Source organism: Chionomys nivalis, chromosome 17, assembly GCF_950005125.1.
Source record: "Chionomys nivalis chromosome 17, mChiNiv1.1, whole genome shotgun sequence".
Classification (NCBI taxonomy): domain Eukaryota; kingdom Metazoa; phylum Chordata; class Mammalia; order Rodentia; family Cricetidae; genus Chionomys; species Chionomys nivalis.
In genome coordinates this window covers 43,032,030-43,051,246 of record NC_080102.1, presented here as the reverse complement: position 1 = coordinate 43,051,246, position 19,217 = coordinate 43,032,030, and the positions used below count along the sequence as shown (strand labels likewise).

Sequence of the window (19,217 nt, the reverse complement as noted above, 5' to 3'; positions counted from 1 at the left end):
CTCCAGGCCTGGCTGCTCTGGCCTATGGCTGATCTGAGGTTCCCAACAATTTGTGCTGTCCTGGACTCCAGAATGTGACCCTCCCAACTCAACTACGTGCTTCACTCCCACAAAGGTGTGTGTGTCGGGGAGGTGGGCGGTCACTGGGGCACTCCTTCCTGAGGGAACAATCCCATGGAAACTCTACAAACTTCTTACACATTCCTGAGAGTGCTGCTGGGCCTGAGCACCCTACCCACCTAAGACCAGAGGGGAGTACATGGGCCCACTCCTCCCAGGGCTGGCTGGGCCTAGGCACCCCACCCACCTAAGACCCTGAGGAGAACACACCGGCCCACTCCTCCCAGGGCTGGTTGGGCCAGGGCACCCCACCCGCCTAAGACCCTGAAGATAACACACCGGCCCACTCCTCCCAGGGCTGGTTGGGCCAGGGCACCCCACCCGCCTAAGACCCTGAAGATAACACACCGGCCCACTCCTCCCAGGGCTGGCTGGGCCTACACATGAAGGAGGCGGTGACAGGGAGAACCACTTTCCACCATCTATCTCAAAGGCTGTAAGGTCTGGGAAACACCAGGCTTCAAGTGAGCAGAAGTTACAGAGCCGGAGGTCTGGGTCCACCAGCTTCACAGTTCTGCCTGCACCTTCCTCAGGGCGGTGGAAGTTGGGGGACTCACCCTGCGGGACACGGTGGCACCGGCCCGCTCCTTGAGCTGGGGGTCGGTGGGGAGGTTCTTCCAGATGATGTAGGGCGTGTCGTACTTGGCTCGAAGTCTCGGGCAGCGTTTGAAGATGAAGTCGATTAGAAAAAACTTGATGCCAGCATAGAGGCCTGAGGGGAAAGCAGGGATATATCCATGCAGACAATGGGTGGGTGAGCACTCTGGCCCATTTCCACTCATCTCCCAGGACAGTGGTATTTTCCTTACCAACAGCGAGCCCCACCAGGCGGTAGGGGAAGAAGCAAGAAGCCAGGAAGGCGGCCCACAGAGCGACATACAGTTTCTGCGTGATCTCGGGTTGCACCCACATGAACAAGCTGGAAGGAAGACGGAGGTCAGATAGGGTGGTGCACACCACCCTCGCTGTGGGGACAGCCACTTACTTCTTGATCTTTTCCAGGATGTCGGCCATCTTGCCAAAGAGATTCTATGTGAAGAAGAAACTGCAGTGACCACAAGCCCGAGGACCCGTCAGTCACACAGACACACCGAGAGGGCTCCAGGGACATACACAGCCCACACCCGCCAGAACCCTGCCACTGCCACTCCCAGGTCTGGGGTTGTTTGGTCTAAAGTTAAGGCCACTGGAAATAACAGAACAGACAAGTTCAGCCCAACTTCTGAGAATGCTCAGCCCTGAATTCTAGGGGTGTTGAGCCCTGGTGGCGAAAGGCTCCGTTCACATCAGGTCAGAGATTCGTCAGGAAGCCACGTTCCCCTGCCACCTCACCAGAGTGAGACTGATCAGCTAGAACAGGCATGGAACTTCAGGTCCACCTACAGCAGCCATGTGAGGGGTCCCCCCCCCCCCCCGGGGTAACGGGCAGGCTCAGCAGCGGTACCTGTGCTTTCTGGGCGACGTCCAGTACCAGCTGGAACTTCTCAGACACGGTCAGATCTTCCTTGGCAGGTTCCTTCAGTCAAAGGGGAGAGAGAATTTTTCCACTGAAATTTAACAGTTCAGAAAAATTACTGACAAAACAGCAGGAAGGCTCCCGGCCCCAGGGATCTGTGGGTCACTGCAGTCCCTGTACTGTCAGAGGACTGGGTATGAAGACATCTGCTGGGCTCGGGGTGGAATCTCCCTCCCCTTGTGCTTGCTGCCTTGCCCCAGTGCAGAAGGCAGGCAGGTTGTGGGGTCCCAGAGGGCGAGCACACAGTGGCAGACCAAGGCCCTGGCTTACTCCAACACTACGTCTTGTCAACATTGTCCCCACCCACTCCTTGACAGGTTGGAAAACTGAGGCCCAGGTCTGTGTAAAGTTCATATAATTCTTTATAGCAGTTCTCAGCCTGTGGATCATGACCCCTGGGGGGTGTCGAATGACCTTTTCACAGGGATCACATATCAGATACCTTGCATATCAGATATTTATATGACAATTCATAACAGTAGCAAAACTACAGTTATGAAGTAGTAACGAAAATAATTTGATGGTTGGGGTCACCACAACATGAGGAACTGTATTAAAGGGTCGCAGCATTAGGAAGGCTGAGAACCACTGCTCTATTGCTTCATTAAGAGTCTCCTAAGGGTCTCCCAGTCCCAGGGCTGGGCAAGATATGGGCTTGCCTCCTTGGAGGCCACCCCATTTCCTAGGTACTCCACAGAATGTCACTTGTGCCCACAGGCATGGTGGCTTCCCTCTGCCCCACAGGCCCAACAGTCCCTTTAAAGCAAACTTCTGCCAATAATCAAGACTTGGGGGGCCATGTGGACTCTGTCACAGCTGCCCCCCTTAGTATAAAAGCACCCAGGGCCTTGTTAACGAGCAGGTGTGAGTGTCCCACCAGGCAGGGGCCAGGCAGCCGTTCCAGCACCCAGGATAGAGATATGACGACTTGTGTGGCATCCTGTCCGCCTCCCCACCCAGTGGGTTGTATGGGGGCTATAGTAGCTCCCTGTTTGCCCCGGCATCAATTCCAGAGAGAAAACAGCACCCAGGACAAGTGGACAGGGCAATCTGCTTCTGGGCAGTGAAACTTGAGACAGCTGAGTATCTGAGCAGGTAGCCTCCTGGAACTTAGGGCTGGCATGGCTGGCCAGGGCAGAAATGATCATCTGGACTCCCCATGACGTGCCCCCAGGTTGTGAGTCCTGACCGATTAAGACAAAGGGACAATTTGCCATCATGACTCACCACAGCTTCAGACACTTCTGGCACAATGCTCCATTGTATCCGCCAGCCCCTGAAAAACAGAAGCCACCCAAACCATGAAAACAGTGTCACCTTTGGGGAACAAAAGTCGAGCCTCCAGCTGAGCTACCAGCTAGAGTAGGGGTCTCTGCCCCTTCAGGGCTGGCTACCTAGAAGAGAGTCCTGAAGTTGGACTGCTCGCCTGAGATCTCATTGGTCATGGTCATCCACGCTGGTTTCCCCTCGGCTGGGGCATATGCAATAGCAGTCATTGCTGATAGGGGGAAGTTTATCACTGTGATTGGCTAAAGTAGCCATACTGTTTTGTTTGAACTCATTGTGTCCTCTGACTGGTCTGTTAATAACATTTTATTAACAACAATGTCTCTTAGTGGCTTAGTGGTGATTAGGGGCTGGGGACTAATGGGGACTTATGACTCCTTCAAAGGCATTTCAATGTGTTTCCTACAGAAATCATTTCCAAATAAATCCCTGCAGCAGGCACAGAAGGAGATGGAGAGGATTGGTATGTGGATTTGTAATCTAAGGTTCACTCCTAAGAGCAAGCACAGGGAAAGTCCAACCCAGAAGTGCAGGCAAGGGTTCATCCCAGATGTGGCTTCTCCAGAAAGGGATGTTCAGTAAGGATACAGAATAATGGAGGGAAAGACCTCAGCCTTGGTGGAATAAAGTACCCGTCACACAGGTGTGCGTGCGTGTGCTGCTTACACTGTGAATTCCAGCTTTACCTGCTTCCTTTTCACAACCAAGAACTATGAGGATATTTATGGGGTGCAGAGCCCTGTAGCTTTACCTACCCACCCCAGGGTTGGGGAGAACTTCCTGCCAAACACACAGCACCTCAGGGAGGGGCGTTGGAGGTGATACTGTAGCTCAGTCACCCACTGTCTGCTCACTGAAGGATCCAGAGCCTCTCAGAGGACCACCCACAAACTGCAGTACATGACACAGCCTGGGCTACACACAGCAGTATGGGAAGCAGGCACACAGCATGGACATGTGCGATGCAACCACACGACAGCCTGGCTCACCTACCTGGCGATGAGGTAATTGAGGGACAACCTCAAAATTGCTAGGAACAGGAACATGGGGATGGCCCAGCCATGCCATACAGCATTCATGTACACCTGAGGGCGAGAGGGCAGAAGGTCGGGGACATGGTTAGGCCGGCCAAACAGTAGTCTAGTACAAGATGCATCCTGCCTGCTTCTTCCTAGTAATAAGGTGACTCTTGGTCAGGGAGACCAGTCCCAGATCCCCAAACATCCATCCAGGCTGTTGAACAAGGGCATGTGGGTTGAGGGGCTGCTTTCAGTTTAAGAGAGAGGTCAGACAGTACACAGGGAGACTGCCCTTTATGAATAAGGATCGGAAGAGGATGGCAGGGCCCAGTGAAAATGTCTCTCCTGTCCCCAGTGTGGGTTCTGCCAGCAGATGAGGAGGCTCGCCACTGCCACCAACTGCAGGTGAGCTGCCACATGGAGCCCGAGGCCCTGAGTAATACGCAGACAGGGAAAGCCAGAAGGTGGGCCTAAACAAGAGTAAGTCTCTTAGGGAGACAGCATGAGGACCTCAGGCAGGGAAGCCTTGCAGAGCGTCTGTGAGGGTGGCAGGGAAGAGGACCTTGAGGTCCAGATGGGGTGGAGCCCTCCCTCATAGCTTCAGTCGTGAATGTGCAAAGTGCCTGTCTCCCTGGTGGGCAGTGAGTCCCTGGGAGGGAACCAGAGGGTCTGACCCAAGGTTAGGGTTGTCTTAGGACCCTCCTAGGGTATGACTAAATGGGCAACCCCTACAGATGGCCTCCTCCTCAGGAGGGCACTATCTATGAATCCTTGGAAGGTGCCCAGGCTGTGGCTTCCTTCTGGCCAGGAGGCTTTAACAGGTAGATGGGTCGCCTGCAGCCTTCTGACACCACGCCTTGTCAGGAGCCTCCCTGGTACCACCACTGGGGTCCATGTGGCCAAGTCTCTGGTCACAACCAAACAGTGAGCCAAGAGGCTTTTCCTGAAGACACAGCAATGAGGTACATGCCATGCAGAGACAGCAGTTATTATGACCCTATGTGTCTTTGATCTAAGATTGAGACCACTACACACACCCATAATGCTGATGGAGAAACTGAGGCTGAACACATTCATAACCCAAGGGAGAGTTTTGCCTGCGGGCTGTCCTCTGGGGGGGGGGCTCATGAGGAAGACTTGTTCAGGCATGCTGTTGGCCCTCCCCAGCCTGTGAGAACACTCACGGTGAAGGCGATGGCAGAGGTGTAGATGGAGTACCAATCAGATAAGGCAGACAGGTTCTTCACAAAGTTAGTGACCGGCTTGGCACCACGCTCTGGGGGACAGAACAGACAACAATGGTCAACACAGTGCTGGCCTGCTTCTTAGCACAGGAGCAGGGTCATATGGGTCATCCAGCTAGAAGCAAAACCAGCTCGGCCATGCAAGACCCAACCCGCTGGAGGTCCCTGCTGCTAGTGCCCTATCCTGACCATTAACCGTGGTTCCCACATTGATGCCACCTGCTCCTAGCACAGGCCCCAAGCAGCAGGAAAAGGGGAATGGAAAGAAGCAGTGAGGATTGCTGCCCTTTGCACTCTGTGGAGCCAGAGGAGTATCAGAGAACTGAGCCATATTTCATCCTAAATCAGAGGTTCTCAACCGTGGGTAATGACCCCTTTCCATGTCAAATGACCCTTTTACAGGGATCGCCTAAGACCACCAGAAAACACAAATATTTACATTACAGTTCATAACAGTAGCAAAATTACAGTGATGAAGTAGCAGCAAAAGTAATTTTGTGGTTGGGGAGGGCGGGTCACCACAACGTGAGGAACTGTATCTAAAGGGTCACAGCATTAACGGTTGAGAACCACTACCCTAAATGCTGAGAAAGCTCAGTTCCCCATCAGCCCCCCGAATGTAGAATGGCTCAGGCGCGGCCTCTACAGGCTTTCATCTCAGGGAAGACAGGGGAGGAGTCGTCCTTAGATGTTTTTCTGGAGAGGTCTGTTTGGCTCCCCTCCCCCACTCCTCCTTCTCCCCTTTCTTCCACACCAAGCCCACAGTACTTACTCAATCTTCTCATGTTTTCAGTTAACCTGAGAGAGGGAGAGAGATAAGGATCAGTGTGAAGTCACCAGCACGCTCAGGACGCCCGCTGTGCAAGTACCACTAGCATGTGGGCAGTAAGGGGGACATCCAAGTACCTGGGTCCCTCAGGGGCCTGGAGACGCATGCACAGTGACACAGAGGACAATGCTGGGTGCCTCTGATGCTGGTTCCTGAGTTATGAAGGTAGGGATGACTCCACAACAGACCAGCCCTCCCATCTGTCACGTCTACCTCATGAGCACTTGGACGGGCTGACTCTCCAGAGCCTCCCCTTTTCCCCATGTCTATGAGAGTGTCTGGTAAGGGGAGCCACTGTCTACTGACCAGGACCACAAACCATCAAGGGATCCAGCCCTATGGTGGACATGCCCTCATGTGACTTCTGCCACAAACCACAAGTGGCGCCCCAGAAATAGGGGCATAGGGGACCTCTAGGAGCTTGTGGCAGCAACTTCAGAAGGAATGCTGAAGTTTGGTGTAGGACCCTGGCCCTAGCACACAGCTGCTAGGTGAGGCACCCCTACCTGCGGGCACTGAGGGGCTCCTCCGTCTCCACCGTGTTCTCCTCTGGCTGGAAGCGGAAATCCTCCACATACTCCCCAAACCTCTCATAGAACCACTTCTGTATACGGGACGACAGTCCCTGACTGCGGCGGTCTGTGGGAAGGAGCAGAGATCAGAGAGCAAACTGCAGGGTCCACACAACTTCTGACCAGGGAGTTGGACCAGGGATATGACCTCCCAGAAAATGTCAATCTGGGTGGGGAAACAGGAAATGCTTAGAGTGAGGGTTTCACTGGGGAGCGAGATGTGAAGGGACCCAGCCAGAGAAGCCTTTGAAGGGCCTGCTCCTTGCGGGCCAGAGCCACCCCGGCCACAGAGACCCTCAAAAGTACAATGTCTCCATCCTCACACTGGACCCCAGAAACCTCCAGGTCTCAATTTTCCAGCAGCCTTGGGCTTATGTCAAGACCATGTCAGACCATGGTGGCATTCTGTCCCACCTCTCATCCCTCCCTGACACCCCCCTCCCCCCCGTCTACTTCTGGTTCGTCTGGGAAGTAGCTGAGTGGGCTCACCACGTGCTCAGCCAGTGTGTGCATTGGGGTACAGGGCCCAGAGACCAAGCTGCTGGTTGGGATGAGCTCACAGTGATTGGCTATGTCTCGCTCACTTTCATTATGGACAGCTGAGACCACAGACGGCAACCCAAGTGGGAGAAAGTCAGAGAGAAAGCTGTCTGGTCTGAGCCCACTCATGCCCCCCAACTGCATACTAAAGAAAACAAGATGTGGATGCCAGGTGAGTTGGCACACGCCTTTAGTCCCAGCACATGGGGGACGGAGGCAGGTGCATCTATGTGAGTTCGAGGCCAGCCCGGTCTATAAATCAAGTTCTAGGACTACCAGAACTATATACAGAGAGACGCTGTCTCAAAATAAATTAACTAAACAAAAGAAAACAAGATGTGGAATTGCCTGCAGGGGACGCTGCTCCACCATAATTTAAGAGTGTGGAAATGGCAGGCGCATGGTCACCAGACACCTGTGGTGCCACAGATACAGATATCACGTGTCCATTAAAACTTTAAAAAAATATGTCAGGTGTGTTGTGGGCCCAGGGCGAGTGGACAACAGTCAACATAAAAACAAGGTCACTCAGCCTGGACAGAAGTAGCAAAACACAGGCCAACAGGGGCAGGTGTATGTCCCCTGGGGCTACCCAGGCGGGGGGATCCTTTAGGCTTATTTGGCTCTATTGCAGTCTAACAAGGTTTTCGGGTAGATCTAGATGGGCAGGCAAGCTCGTCTAGAGGCCAAAGGCAGCCTAAAGATCAGTCAAAAGACGGGCTAGCCTGTGCTTCCATTGGACTGTTTATGGACACTGGACTCACAGAAGGTTCATTTATTGAGAAATAACCTTCTGTTTTTTTTCCAACCCTTTAAACACACAAAAAGCCATTTAAAAATGTTAATCTATGCCAGGCAGTGCTGCCTTTAATCCCAGCACTTGTGAGGCAGAGGCAGGCGGATCTCTGTGACTTTGAGGCCAGCCTGGTCTACAGAGCGAGTTCCAAGACAGGCTCCGAAGCTAACACGGAGAAATCCTGTCTCAAGAAACCAAGAAGAAGAAAAGAAAGAAGGAAGAAGGAAGAAGGAAGAAGAAAGAAGAAGAAGAAGAAGAAGAAGAAGAAGAAGAAGAAGAAGAAGAAGAAGAAGAAGAAGAAGAAGAAGAAGAAGAAAGAAGTAAATCCCTTATCTCTTCTTGGCATGGTGCTGAACATCTACAATCTCAGCACTTGGGAGGCTAATGCAAGAGGATCAGCCTGGGCTACATGGAGAGACCTTGTATAAAAAAAAAAAAAAAAAAAGACAAACTAGACAGGGTATGCAGGGTATGTGTTTGTGGACCCCAGATCCAGGGAACATGGTCAGCTGCCTGAAGGGGGTAGTCTTCACCTAGTTCTGAAGCCAACCCACAAAGGGAGAGCTGAGACCCCTGATGGACTTCCATAACCAGGGCAGGGGATGCTTTCTCCCACGCTCCTCAGGGCCAGCTCCTAGGAAGGGAAAGGCCTGAAGTGCTTCATTCTGACACCTGAGGTTCAGGGACAGCCTGAGGCATGCACACACACACACACACACATACACACATATACACACACACACACACACACACTGGCTAATTTCCTTCATTTATCTTGGATGTGACAGAGTCAGGGTCAGCCTGAGGCATGCACATGCACACACACACACACATGCACACGCACACACACACGCGCGCACACACACACACACACACTGGCTAATTTCCTTCATTTATCTTGGATGTGACAGAGTCAGGGTGTGGTCCCTCTCCCCTGCCACACCCTCCCTGTCCTGTCTTGGAGGGTGACCAACGGCCATAGCTCCGCACAGCCCACCACGCCTGGAGATCATGGAGATCAAGATTAGGTTTGGGAGGCTGGAAAGACGGCTCCATGGTTAAGAGCACCAGCTACCTTTCCAGAGGATCCAGCACCTGCACAGCAGCTCACAACTGTTTCAAGTGATCTAATGCCTTCTAGCCTTCTGGGGCACCAGGCACTCATACAGTACATAGACATACATGAAGGCAAAACATTCATACACATAAAATAAAAATATGCCTTTTTAAAAAAATAGAAAAACAAAACAAAACGAGGTCTGACCTTGACAAGAGAATAAAGGGTCATCAGCCCTGTGAAGGACCAAGGAGCTGAGGTCTTTTGATCCCATGCTCCTTAATCCTCACTATCACTAAGCACGAAGGGTCTCTTGCGCTGCTTCTCACTTGGTGATCGAGATTCACAAGCTAAGGGTTCTGCATCTAAGCCTGGGAACTGGCCAGGGATGCTCCAGATGGCCCAAGGAGGCCATGTCCCAGGGAATGCAACTGCCAAACTTGCACTGGGGCCGGCGGCCAGTGGGCGCAGTGAGGCTGGATCTGGGAGAACCTAGGAGAGGCCTCTTCCTGATGCAGACAGCCTGAAGCCAATGATCTAAGGCATGGTTTGTGCCAGGCTTACTGGCACAGGGAGGGGAGCCTTGTGACTGGTCAGCACGCAGAAGGGACACTGTCGGTGAGGATGCAGCCAGGGCCCACGAGAACTGCACAGAGAATGGAGTCCCGGCTCCTCTGAAGGACAGCTTTAGAATATGAAACACGTGACAAGATAATGTGGGCACTAAGTCAGGAAGCCAGGGGAGGAGGAAAGGCTTGTTCCCTACCTAGGAGGTCAGGGCATTCCTTGCCATGGCCTGCTACAGTCCTCTCAGTACCCACATGCGATGACCAGTCACAGAGAACAGGTCACTAAGTCGGCGTTGTGTACCCAGTGTGCCTTCTGGTGCCTCTCAGGAGGCCAGGCCAAACCAGACAACATGTCACATTTGTGCAAGGAAATGAGATCACCTATGGAGTGACCTGAGCCTGTGTGATGACTCACAAGCTCACAGTGAGAGACGCTAACCCTGTTTTGACGGTAGGAGATTCCCACATGGCAGAGGCCTGGCTGGGGAGAGAACCATTCCTTCCCAGGGGCCTACCTGTGCCTGTGCCATTGCTGGCCTGGCTCTGTCCCTTCGGCGGCTGCTGAGGCTGTGCCGGCTGCTCCTCCGACCTGAAACAGAAGACAGGCAAAGCTTAAGAGTGCAAACACAGGAAGCAACACCGCATGGAACTGAACTTCAGCGACAGGTGGCATCTGCCGGCCCCAGGAGCCCCCCTGAAGGCTGGAGCACTGGTGAGGATGGAGCCCAATAAGTACAAAGGTGCCTTCTCTGTTCTAGTTTCCAATGGGCAAGCAGCATCTCATAAGCAAGAGGTTCACCTTTCCTATTTTAACACAGTTGCTTATTTCATCCTTAAGCTTGGGGTGTGGGGGAAATAGCTCACTAGCAAGAATACCACACACACCCTCTCTATCCAGCACCACACGAGGCTGCAGCTGGACGATACCCCAACATCCCTGAGCTGGATTCCAGTTAGGCCATGCCAGTCATCTATCTCCCTGGCTTCCTGGCCCCAGCTCAGCACAAGATCATGATAGTCTTTACTGGGCCTAATGGCCCCCTCAGGCTCTACCTTCACCTGGAGTCTAGCTGGCTACCTGTCTGACTCTGATGGTCACGTACATTCAACTGCACACCCTAAAGGAGCTATACCCCAGCAGCAGCCTAGGTCATGCCCCTTGAGTGGCATCTCTATCCTGTTTCTCTAGCCAGCTTTGCCCTCCTCTGGGGTGTGAGTGTCAACCATCTCCCCCATACTGGCTTGTGACACAAGTACACAGTAGCTGTTCCTACAGCCCAATAGTTCCTAGGCTCTATACTGCAGCTGCCTGCAGCTTCAGGGCACAATGTGAGAACATGGGTATGCATTTGTGGACTGTGTGGGCTATATATGCACATGTGTTGTGTGGTATATGTATGTGTGCACTGCATGTCCCCACACAGGCCTTCTCTCGCCCGACCCAGCTCACTAATATGATCAGCAATGAGGAAGGCTCCAACTGGAAATGTCCCTCTCTCTAATTTCAGGCTTCCAGGGGGCCCCTAAATCCTTCTCCATCTTCAGTATGAGGCAGGGAAGGGGCCCCTTGGTTTTCTTAGGACCTTCAATTGCTACTTCCTGGGTCACACCTGGATGTTCCTTTCTCATCTGCATTTGAGTTCTACCCTCTAAGTCCTCAGAACTGACCCAGGGTCCTGCAAGCTCATCCACTAAGGAAGAAAGGAGGAGGGTAGATCCTTAGAGTAGGGTTGGGGTTAGGGGATAGACAGTGGGCAAGAGAAACTGAGGCTTCTGGGATGGTAGCAGGGACAGAGTCAGCCTATAGCTGAGTGCTCCTGGTAGGACCACCAGGGGTAGCCTGGCCTTCATGGAAGCTGGAGGGCGGGGGCAGCATGGAAAAAGGCATCCTATGTATAACAAGGCATCATTTAGCTTCTGAATCTCTAATGTCAGTATTCAACCCAGGAGAATTCTAGCTGAGGCCTCCGATGTGGGGAACACAGTCTTGTAGCCATAGCTAAAAGGTAAGGTGGGGTCCTCCTCCCCAACAGGCCCCATGGTGAGCCCAACCCTGGTAAACTCTAAATAGGCCACAGGGGTTTGGGCTGGGGGACAGGGTAGCCTGACTATCAATGTATGCTATAAAGCATATGAATTGTCACCAGGAATAGCAGGGCAGGGAATAGGCTGCTTCACTTCCAAGACCTGGGCTTCTCAGAACAGCTACTGTGGACTACATAAGACCCGGGAAGAAGTGGTTGTGACCACGCAGGAACCTGGCACTTGAAACTGAGCTGTGAGTACTGCGACCAGCGTGATTCATACTCAATGAGCAAATCCCAGCAAGGAAGACAGTCCTCATGGACAAGCATGGTCCAGTTGGGGTATTCCAGAAACAGCAGTGTGTGTGCCAAACTCCTGAGAGTCATTCACTATGGCCTAGCAGGGACAGGGACAGGGGTTGAGAGTACAGTAGGGTAAGGGTGGTGGATGCCAAGTTGGGAAAGCTGGGGTTCTGGGTCCCCAACCTTATCTTCCAGGTGGCACTATGGCTGTTGTGTAGAGGGACTCAGAGTCTATAGTTTGGTCTTATCACCTGTGTGATGCTCTGTACAGAAAAGCCTCTTGCCAGAGGCAGTCAAAGCAGAGGCTACACTCATGAGGATGGTCAGTAGAGTGAATGAGTAAGGAGGCTGCAGGTGCCCAGGGGAGCAAGAGCTTAGAGGACTTATCCAAGGAAAAGCTGTCACCTATAAACATCACTTGCAGAAGCTGAAGTGGCAACATCACCCACCGGGTGAGCCTGTGAAGATAGGGGTGTGATCTCAGTGGGCAGCTCTACAGAAGTGGTATGCAGTGAGGTGCTGGAGGGGGCAGGGGGCTCAGGACCCCTGCACTGGAGCTGCAGAAGCAGTGAGGCCTCTGTGTGGGCCACAGGGCTTGAGCAGGGCTGCAGCAGCTGCTCAGGAAGGGCAATGAGTATAGGAAAACACAGCGCAGGGTCAGGGTATCCCCAGAAGAGGTCAAGAGTCTCAGCCAGCCCTTTGGGGCTAAGTAAGAGGATCGGAGAGGGTCCACAGGTCAGGGAGCATCTTCTAGCCTAGACTGGAGGGGACAACTGGTGGTTTGGTGCCTTTAGACCCTCTTGGGACAGCTCTCTACATAGGGCTGGCTGGTGCTAGGTGTGTTGATCCCCACCTCCCAGAAAGATACTTTTCCATAACGTGGCTTGGACAGGCTCAGGCAGGACTCACACCTGGGGAGTCAGAGCAGGCCAGCATACAACTCACGTTGCTCTCCTTCAGGGATCAAGAACAAGACTTCTCAGATGGCCTAGTTCCCACCACTCCTGGCCCATGGCCATGTCAGGGATGTGAGTTGAGGGTCCAGGAAGCCCTGCCCACCAAGGAGGGGGTGAATGTTGTGGCTTAAACTGTAGCTTCTCTTTCAAAGGGTCATGGCCTGATGGGGGAGGGGTTGGGGGACCTTTCAAAGATGGAGCCTGGCAGAAGGAGCAGCCCTGGGAAGGGATTAATGTAGTTCTCTGGGATCCTGAATTAGTCAGTTCTCACCAAAGGGTCATTAAATGTGTTTGACTCTGCCCAGCCTCCAGCAGGATGTTACCTCTCTCCTAGATACTCTCCCATCACGCACCTTGAGTCCCCACCAGGGCTGAACCAATGCCAGCACCGTGTTCTTCAAACTCTGAAACTATGAGCTAAATCCACCTTTCTTTTTCCTAGCTTCAGGAATATCATTACAGTAGTAGGAAAAGATGAATGCGGAAGTCACCTGGCCTTCAGCACCTCCTGTATTTTCTGTTCCAGCTCGATCCGTCGCTGTCGCTCCCGATCGAGCTCCTGCCGCAGCATCTCTGAGTTGGTCTCTTCTCGAAGCTTCCGGAGCTCTTCCTCTGGGGAGCGAAGAGCCAAGTGATGAGCCCTTATGCCCACTGTTCCCTCTGACTACACTGCCCACCTCACAAACAGCAGATGGGTTCCGACTCTGAAAGGGGCTGGAGCCCCCTTCCTCAGGTTTGCTGAGTGCTCAGTCGGCAGGCCGTGAGGACGTTAGCAGCTCTCTGACCCCTCCTCTCTCAATAACGGTGCAAAGGAGAACTAAGCAAGCCAGTTAGCACAGCCATCACCACCGTGGACACCCTGAGGCACACACCACCATGTGACTGGGTTAACACAACGGTGACAGAAAGGGTCCAGCTCCAGGAGGTGCCAGCCGGTGCCAGCAGCAGAACAGAGGCAAGCAAGCTTCAAGCTACCTCGATACAGAGGAGCCTAGGGGTAGCAAGAGGTCTGGGAAGGGGGTACCCCTGGAAAGACCCTCCTGAAGGTCAGATCAGAATCAAGCCCTACATGAAACTAAGGGGCCAGACTGCAGATGGCTGGGGCAGAAAACCTGGCAGCTCGGGGGGTAAAGGAAGCCAGGAGCTGAGGAGGGTAGTGGCCTCAAACTGCAGAGGTCAAACATAAGGTCAAAGTCGCAGCAGAATTGCCCTTTGTTCTGAGTACACGAGAACTCGCTCACGTCACAACCCACAACTGTGCAGGTTTGACCCCCCTCCATTTTTCCATACTGGCATGAGAAAGAGGGGTCCTAGTCAGCATCCCATCATCCCTCTTCTTAGGTCACACCCAGGATCACTCAGTTTAATGCAGCCAGACTCTGGAGGTGAAGGGCCATCACTTTCAATATACTACTTTCTGTGCTCAGTTCCCCCAGGAGGGAGTCCTGAGTGATGGCCCTTGGCCCTGCTCTGGGCAGTCTTGAATCCTAGCAGAAAGGGACATAGGAACAGAAACAGCCATCTAGGAGCAGTGGGGGTAGAGCTTAGTTAGAGAGGGACAGAGGTCCCTTCAGCCTGCTGACCTTGCCCTACAGCGCAAAGACACAGTGCAGGATGGAACCAGGATCGCTTGCTCACTAGGCACCCTCAGTATTCCATGATCTGTCACACGTGTAGAGAGACATTTGCACACCCTCCCTTAACTTAGCCAGGCATGATAATACCTTAGGGAAGGGAGGCTGTGACACTTCTTGGGGTTCTGAGTGAGGTTTGCCAGAGACCACTTGGAGAAGCCCTTGGAAAAGGACACAGCAAGGATGGCCTTCCTAAGATCAGGACTCAAGACACGTGCCTATCTCCAACCCATTCACAGGCTTCTCTGACTCCACCCTGCTATCCCAGAGATTGCAGAGGGAGGACCCTACTACCACTGTCTTCAGTTGCAGGGCCCAGCCATCTCAAGATGTCAAGGATGCAGTAAAGGGATGATAGGTGGGGACAGACAGCTCAGTGAGAGCTTAGCAACGTAAACAGGTGATTTGGTTACAGGGATACACATGCTGGACTGACTGGCCAGGGCCTAGAAGAGGGCAGTGATGGAGAGTGGGGACGATGTGAATTCCACAAGGGCCAAGGCCCTGATCACTCGAAGGGCACATGTATAAAGCACTGCCAGGGCTCTAGACGTCAAGCATGCTGACCCTGGTCTTGTGTTGAGATTCCTGGGGACACTGACACAGGGGAATTGGGGTGCTAAGAGTCTTGTCCATGACACTTGTTGCCCACAGAGGCAGCAGAGGACTCTGGACTTTTGGGGTCCTCAGTACATAAGCCCTAGGTTTCACAGGGCACCCTACCCATCCCATTGCTAATCCTGACTGTAAGGCAAGGCTGCCTCAATCCCCCCTTGCCTCTTGGTGCAACTGTGAGGACCAAGCTACACACAGCTTCAGTGGTAGACACTCACTGAGTTCCTATGCCTTAGCCTCTGTCAGAGTTCCAGGGACACTAACTGGGGAGTATATGCTGCCCACAGCACACATCTATGTGGGATCTGGAGAGCGGCCTCAGGCATATGAATAGGCCCATTGGGTAGGCCTAGATGCTAGCCCTTGTCTGCCTGGACCTCTAGTAGGCAGAGCCTTGCCTATAATGCAAGGGGAGACCGTGTTGGTCTAGCCCCTTCCCTGAGAGGGTCACAGAGATGGATAAAAGCTAAGAGAGTTTGGGTCTCTTAGCAACATAGAGTTTGTATGATCACTTGAGATGAACAGGCCAGGAGACTCCCTTCACAGGACCCAGCTCTCAGCTGCCTGGCCTCTCCTGCAGCCTGGGATAGATACAGCAGAAGATATACTGGGGCTCACTGAATGACAGGTGGACAGACCAACTATCTGCTAGCCTCCACTGAATGGACCAATGAGCTTTCTCCCCAAGGTAGAAATCCACCTGGCTCAACCAACTCAGGGCAGGCAATCAGGCATGCACTCAAGCAACTGCACATGGCCAGCTCAAGAAACTGGTATGAAAATAATTTTTTTTAAAAGGGGAGGGGATGAGAATGTTGGGGAGATGGGCCAGCAGTTAAGAGTACTTACTGCTCTTGCACAGGACCCAGGTTCTGTTCCCAGCATCCACATCAGAGAGCTCACAGCCACCTGTAACTCCAGTCCCAGGGAGAAGATGCCCTCTGGCCTCTGGGCACCAGCACTCACGTGGTGTGCATAAGCTCACACAGGCACACACGTACTTCTATTGCTGTGATGAAATACTATAGCCTAAAGCAAGTCGGGGAGGAAAGGTTTTATACGGCCTACACTTCCACGTCATAGTCCATCACTGAAGGAAGGCAGGACAGGAACTCAAACAGGCCTGGAACTTGGAGGCAGGAGTGTATGCAGAGGCCATGGAGGGGTGCTGCGTACTGGCTTGCTTCCTATGGCTTGCTCAGCCTGCTATTTTATAGAACACAGGGTCACCAGTCTAGGGATGGCCCCACCCACAATGGGCTGTGTTCTTCCTCAACAATAACTAATTAAGAAAATGCCCTACAGCTGATATTACGGAGGCATTTTTCTTAACTAAGGTTCCATCCTCTTAGATGATTTTAGTTTGTGTCAAGCTGACATACACATACATATAAAAATGATAACTGAATCTTAAAAAAAAAAACAATTAAGAGAACCAGATGTGTGAGCAGACTCTTCCTGGAACACCCCTACCTCCCATCTCTGTTTCTATACAGACGATGCTTCCAGCACAGGATCAACAGATCTGGGAAACCTTACATCACTGGCATTGCTGGGTAGGGGAAACTGAGGGGGGAGGGCTGAGACTAGGGGGTTGATACTTTCCTGCCTGGTCACTTGATGCCCTGCCACCTTCACCACGCTGTGGCCTCTTGATCCCAGCTCATGTGAAGATCAAAGCCTCTCTCTCTCTCTCTCTCTCTCTCTCTCTCTCTCTCTCTCTCTCTCTCTCTCTCCCTCTCCCTCTCCCTCTCCCTCTCCCTCTCTCTCCCTCCCTCCCTCCCTCCCTCCCTCCCTCCCTCCACTGCAGGCTGCTCAACTAGGAACAGGAAATTGGGCTTTCCTTAATTGGCCTCCCCTGAAGGTCTGTGTCTTCCCAGTGTCACTAAATGATGAAGGCTTGCCACCATGTTCCACTCACAGCAAATGATCAGCCAACGGCGGCCATTAGCACTGCTGAGACAGATCCCAAGATCCCTTCACAAGGTGAGGGGGATGCATGGGACATTCTTGCCAGTGTGGGAGGACATGTGTGCAGCCCCTTAGAGGAGCTGAGGACCTCTTAGTGTATCTCTGACAAATACCTCTAACCTCCCCCGCTCCCAGATCCCAGGGGCAAAAATCTCAGCCCTGTAATAGGACAGACAACTGCTTCTTCTATGCTGTGCCTCTGTAACCCAGCTCCCCACATCACCTGCCCTCCCCAGCCATTAGAGGCTCAGCCATTAGAGGGTACACTGCAGCCCTTGCCAATTTAGCAAGTCAGCCTGTCTGTTCCTGGCAGAGCTCCAGAGGCTTTGCACCTTTTCCCGGTGGTGCAGAGAGCTAAGCATGTAGAATGAGCTGGATTTCTGAGCCTTTCTTTCCATGAACGCGTCCTCCCTCGGCTAATGGCTCCCTACAAAGGCCTCTCTCTGCAACTTAAATACTGAGGCCCGGTGTCTGGTAATGTGGGCCAGCTTCCACCCCACGGTGACACATTTAGGTCAGAGGCAGCACAGTGCCTGGCCGTCGTTCCACAGAACAAAGGCAATATACACCCAGTCATCGTTTCTCCTGCTCCTCCCTTAGAGGAGGTGCAGGGGAAGGCTGACTGCCTGCCAAGCAGAAAGCGCTGAGCTGGCTGCCTGTAAGGCCATCCTCGCCCAGCCTCCCCGTGGAATGGAGTCGGCCATGGCAGCCAGCCTCCGTCCTTAGGATCCTTAGGGTCTCTGCTTGGCCTGATAGGTCAGAACATAGGTGGGTAGAGTAGACAGAATAGAATGCTGGGAAGAGGGGAAGTGAGGTCAGATGCAATGGAGCCAGCCACCAGGTCAGACACGCTGAATCTTTCCCAGTAAGACACCACCTCGTGGTGCTACACAGATTATTAGAAATGGGTTAAGCAAGATATGAGAGCCAAGAAGAGGCTAGATATAATGGGCCAGCCAGTGTTTAAAAGAATATAATTTGTGTGTTGTTATTTCGGGTGTAAAGCTAGCTGTGCAGGAGCTGGGCAGGATGAAAAGCAGGCCTGTCCACAGCTCCTTCTATACACTATCTTACAGGTTGAAAGGTCAGGAGATCAAACAGGTGTTCTGGGCTAGAACAGAAGTGTCAATGGGCCAGTTCATCTGGAGGCTGATGGAAAGACTGGTCATATCCCATCCTTTCCGCCTTCCAGAGGAACATGCTCTGCTTGGCTGGTGATTCCCAAAGAGTAGTGACTTCATGCTGACCCCCAGCTTCCTCCTTGCTACTGCTCTGCACCCATAGAGAATCTCGGGTCTGCACATCTCAGGGTGACAACTCAGTTGCATTCGCCAAGGAATGGTCACGTGCACAGGTTCCAGGGGTGAGGAACTGAATTTTCTTGGGGAAATCGAGATTCTAGCTACCATGTTCTCCCCTGAGATAATAATACAGGGCAAAGGAGTCCCCAGCAGACTGAGGCCCACAGCGGACTTTCCGGCCTCAAAGCATTCTGAGCATCACAAAACAAGAAGCCCTCCTTTGGTGGGCATACTGGCCTTCCTGGGTGCAGGGACTCCCCACAACTGGAAAAGTCCTCCCATCTTAACTCTCTTATCATCTTCAATTATGTGCCCAAACACAGAGGCAGGACTCCCCAGTAACCTACCAAGGCGGTTCAGGCAATGAATGCTTACACAGACTCTCTCAACACCCAGTAATGAAAGAATCCAATGAACAGGGCTTCATCACCAGAGGCAATGGGTATGCCATCCTAAAATATGCTCACATAACAGGAAGACACCTGCTCTCCTACGCCCCCTGTCAAAGGACAGAGATGCATACAAACTCAGAGGCCAGGCTGTGGCTGACTGTCCTGTCCCCCAGTTTCCACAGGGGGCTCTCATAGGCTCAGTCAAGCAAAGAAGCCATAGAGGGCCTGTGTCTAAGTCACAAGTGAGGATTTAGGCAAAAGCCACAGCCTAGCACATTAGACCACAGAGTCAATGCTGCACAGCTGTGAGACAGCTTATTGCATGCCACCAATGGTGTGGCACAGCTCCTAGCCCGGGGTCCAGCTTTTCTTACATTCCCAGTACTGGCCATAACCAACTCCAGGCTCTTCCTTCTCAGGGCCCCTGAATGACCCAGGTTGCAGAGATGGCCATGGAGCCTGAAAAAGGCTG

At 52.8% G+C, this 19,217-nt stretch overlaps 1 protein-coding gene across 5 annotated transcripts in view; it reads right to left on the bottom strand.

The window, feature by feature from the left end:
* Positions 1–19,217, bottom strand: part of Gramd4 (GRAM domain containing 4) — a 78,242-nt gene that overhangs the window by 6,440 nt on the left and 52,585 nt on the right. For all 5 annotated transcript variants that reach the window (XM_057792308.1, XM_057792306.1, XM_057792307.1 and 2 more), the window contains 11 exons: positions 13,324–13,444; positions 10,065–10,138; positions 6,522–6,654; positions 5,959–5,984; positions 5,127–5,218; positions 3,917–4,008; positions 2,864–2,912; positions 1,565–1,636; positions 1,106–1,149; positions 930–1,039; positions 678–832 (listed from right to left, as the gene is read on the bottom strand). In XM_057792308.1, the coding sequence (XP_057648291.1) occupies positions 678–832; positions 930–1,039; positions 1,106–1,149; positions 1,565–1,636; positions 2,864–2,912; positions 3,917–4,008; positions 5,127–5,218; positions 5,959–5,984; positions 6,522–6,654; positions 10,065–10,138; positions 13,324–13,444 (968 nt within the window). The remainder of the gene's footprint in view (positions 1–677; positions 833–929; positions 1,040–1,105; positions 1,150–1,564; positions 1,637–2,863; positions 2,913–3,916; positions 4,009–5,126; positions 5,219–5,958; positions 5,985–6,521; positions 6,655–10,064; positions 10,139–13,323; positions 13,445–19,217) is intronic.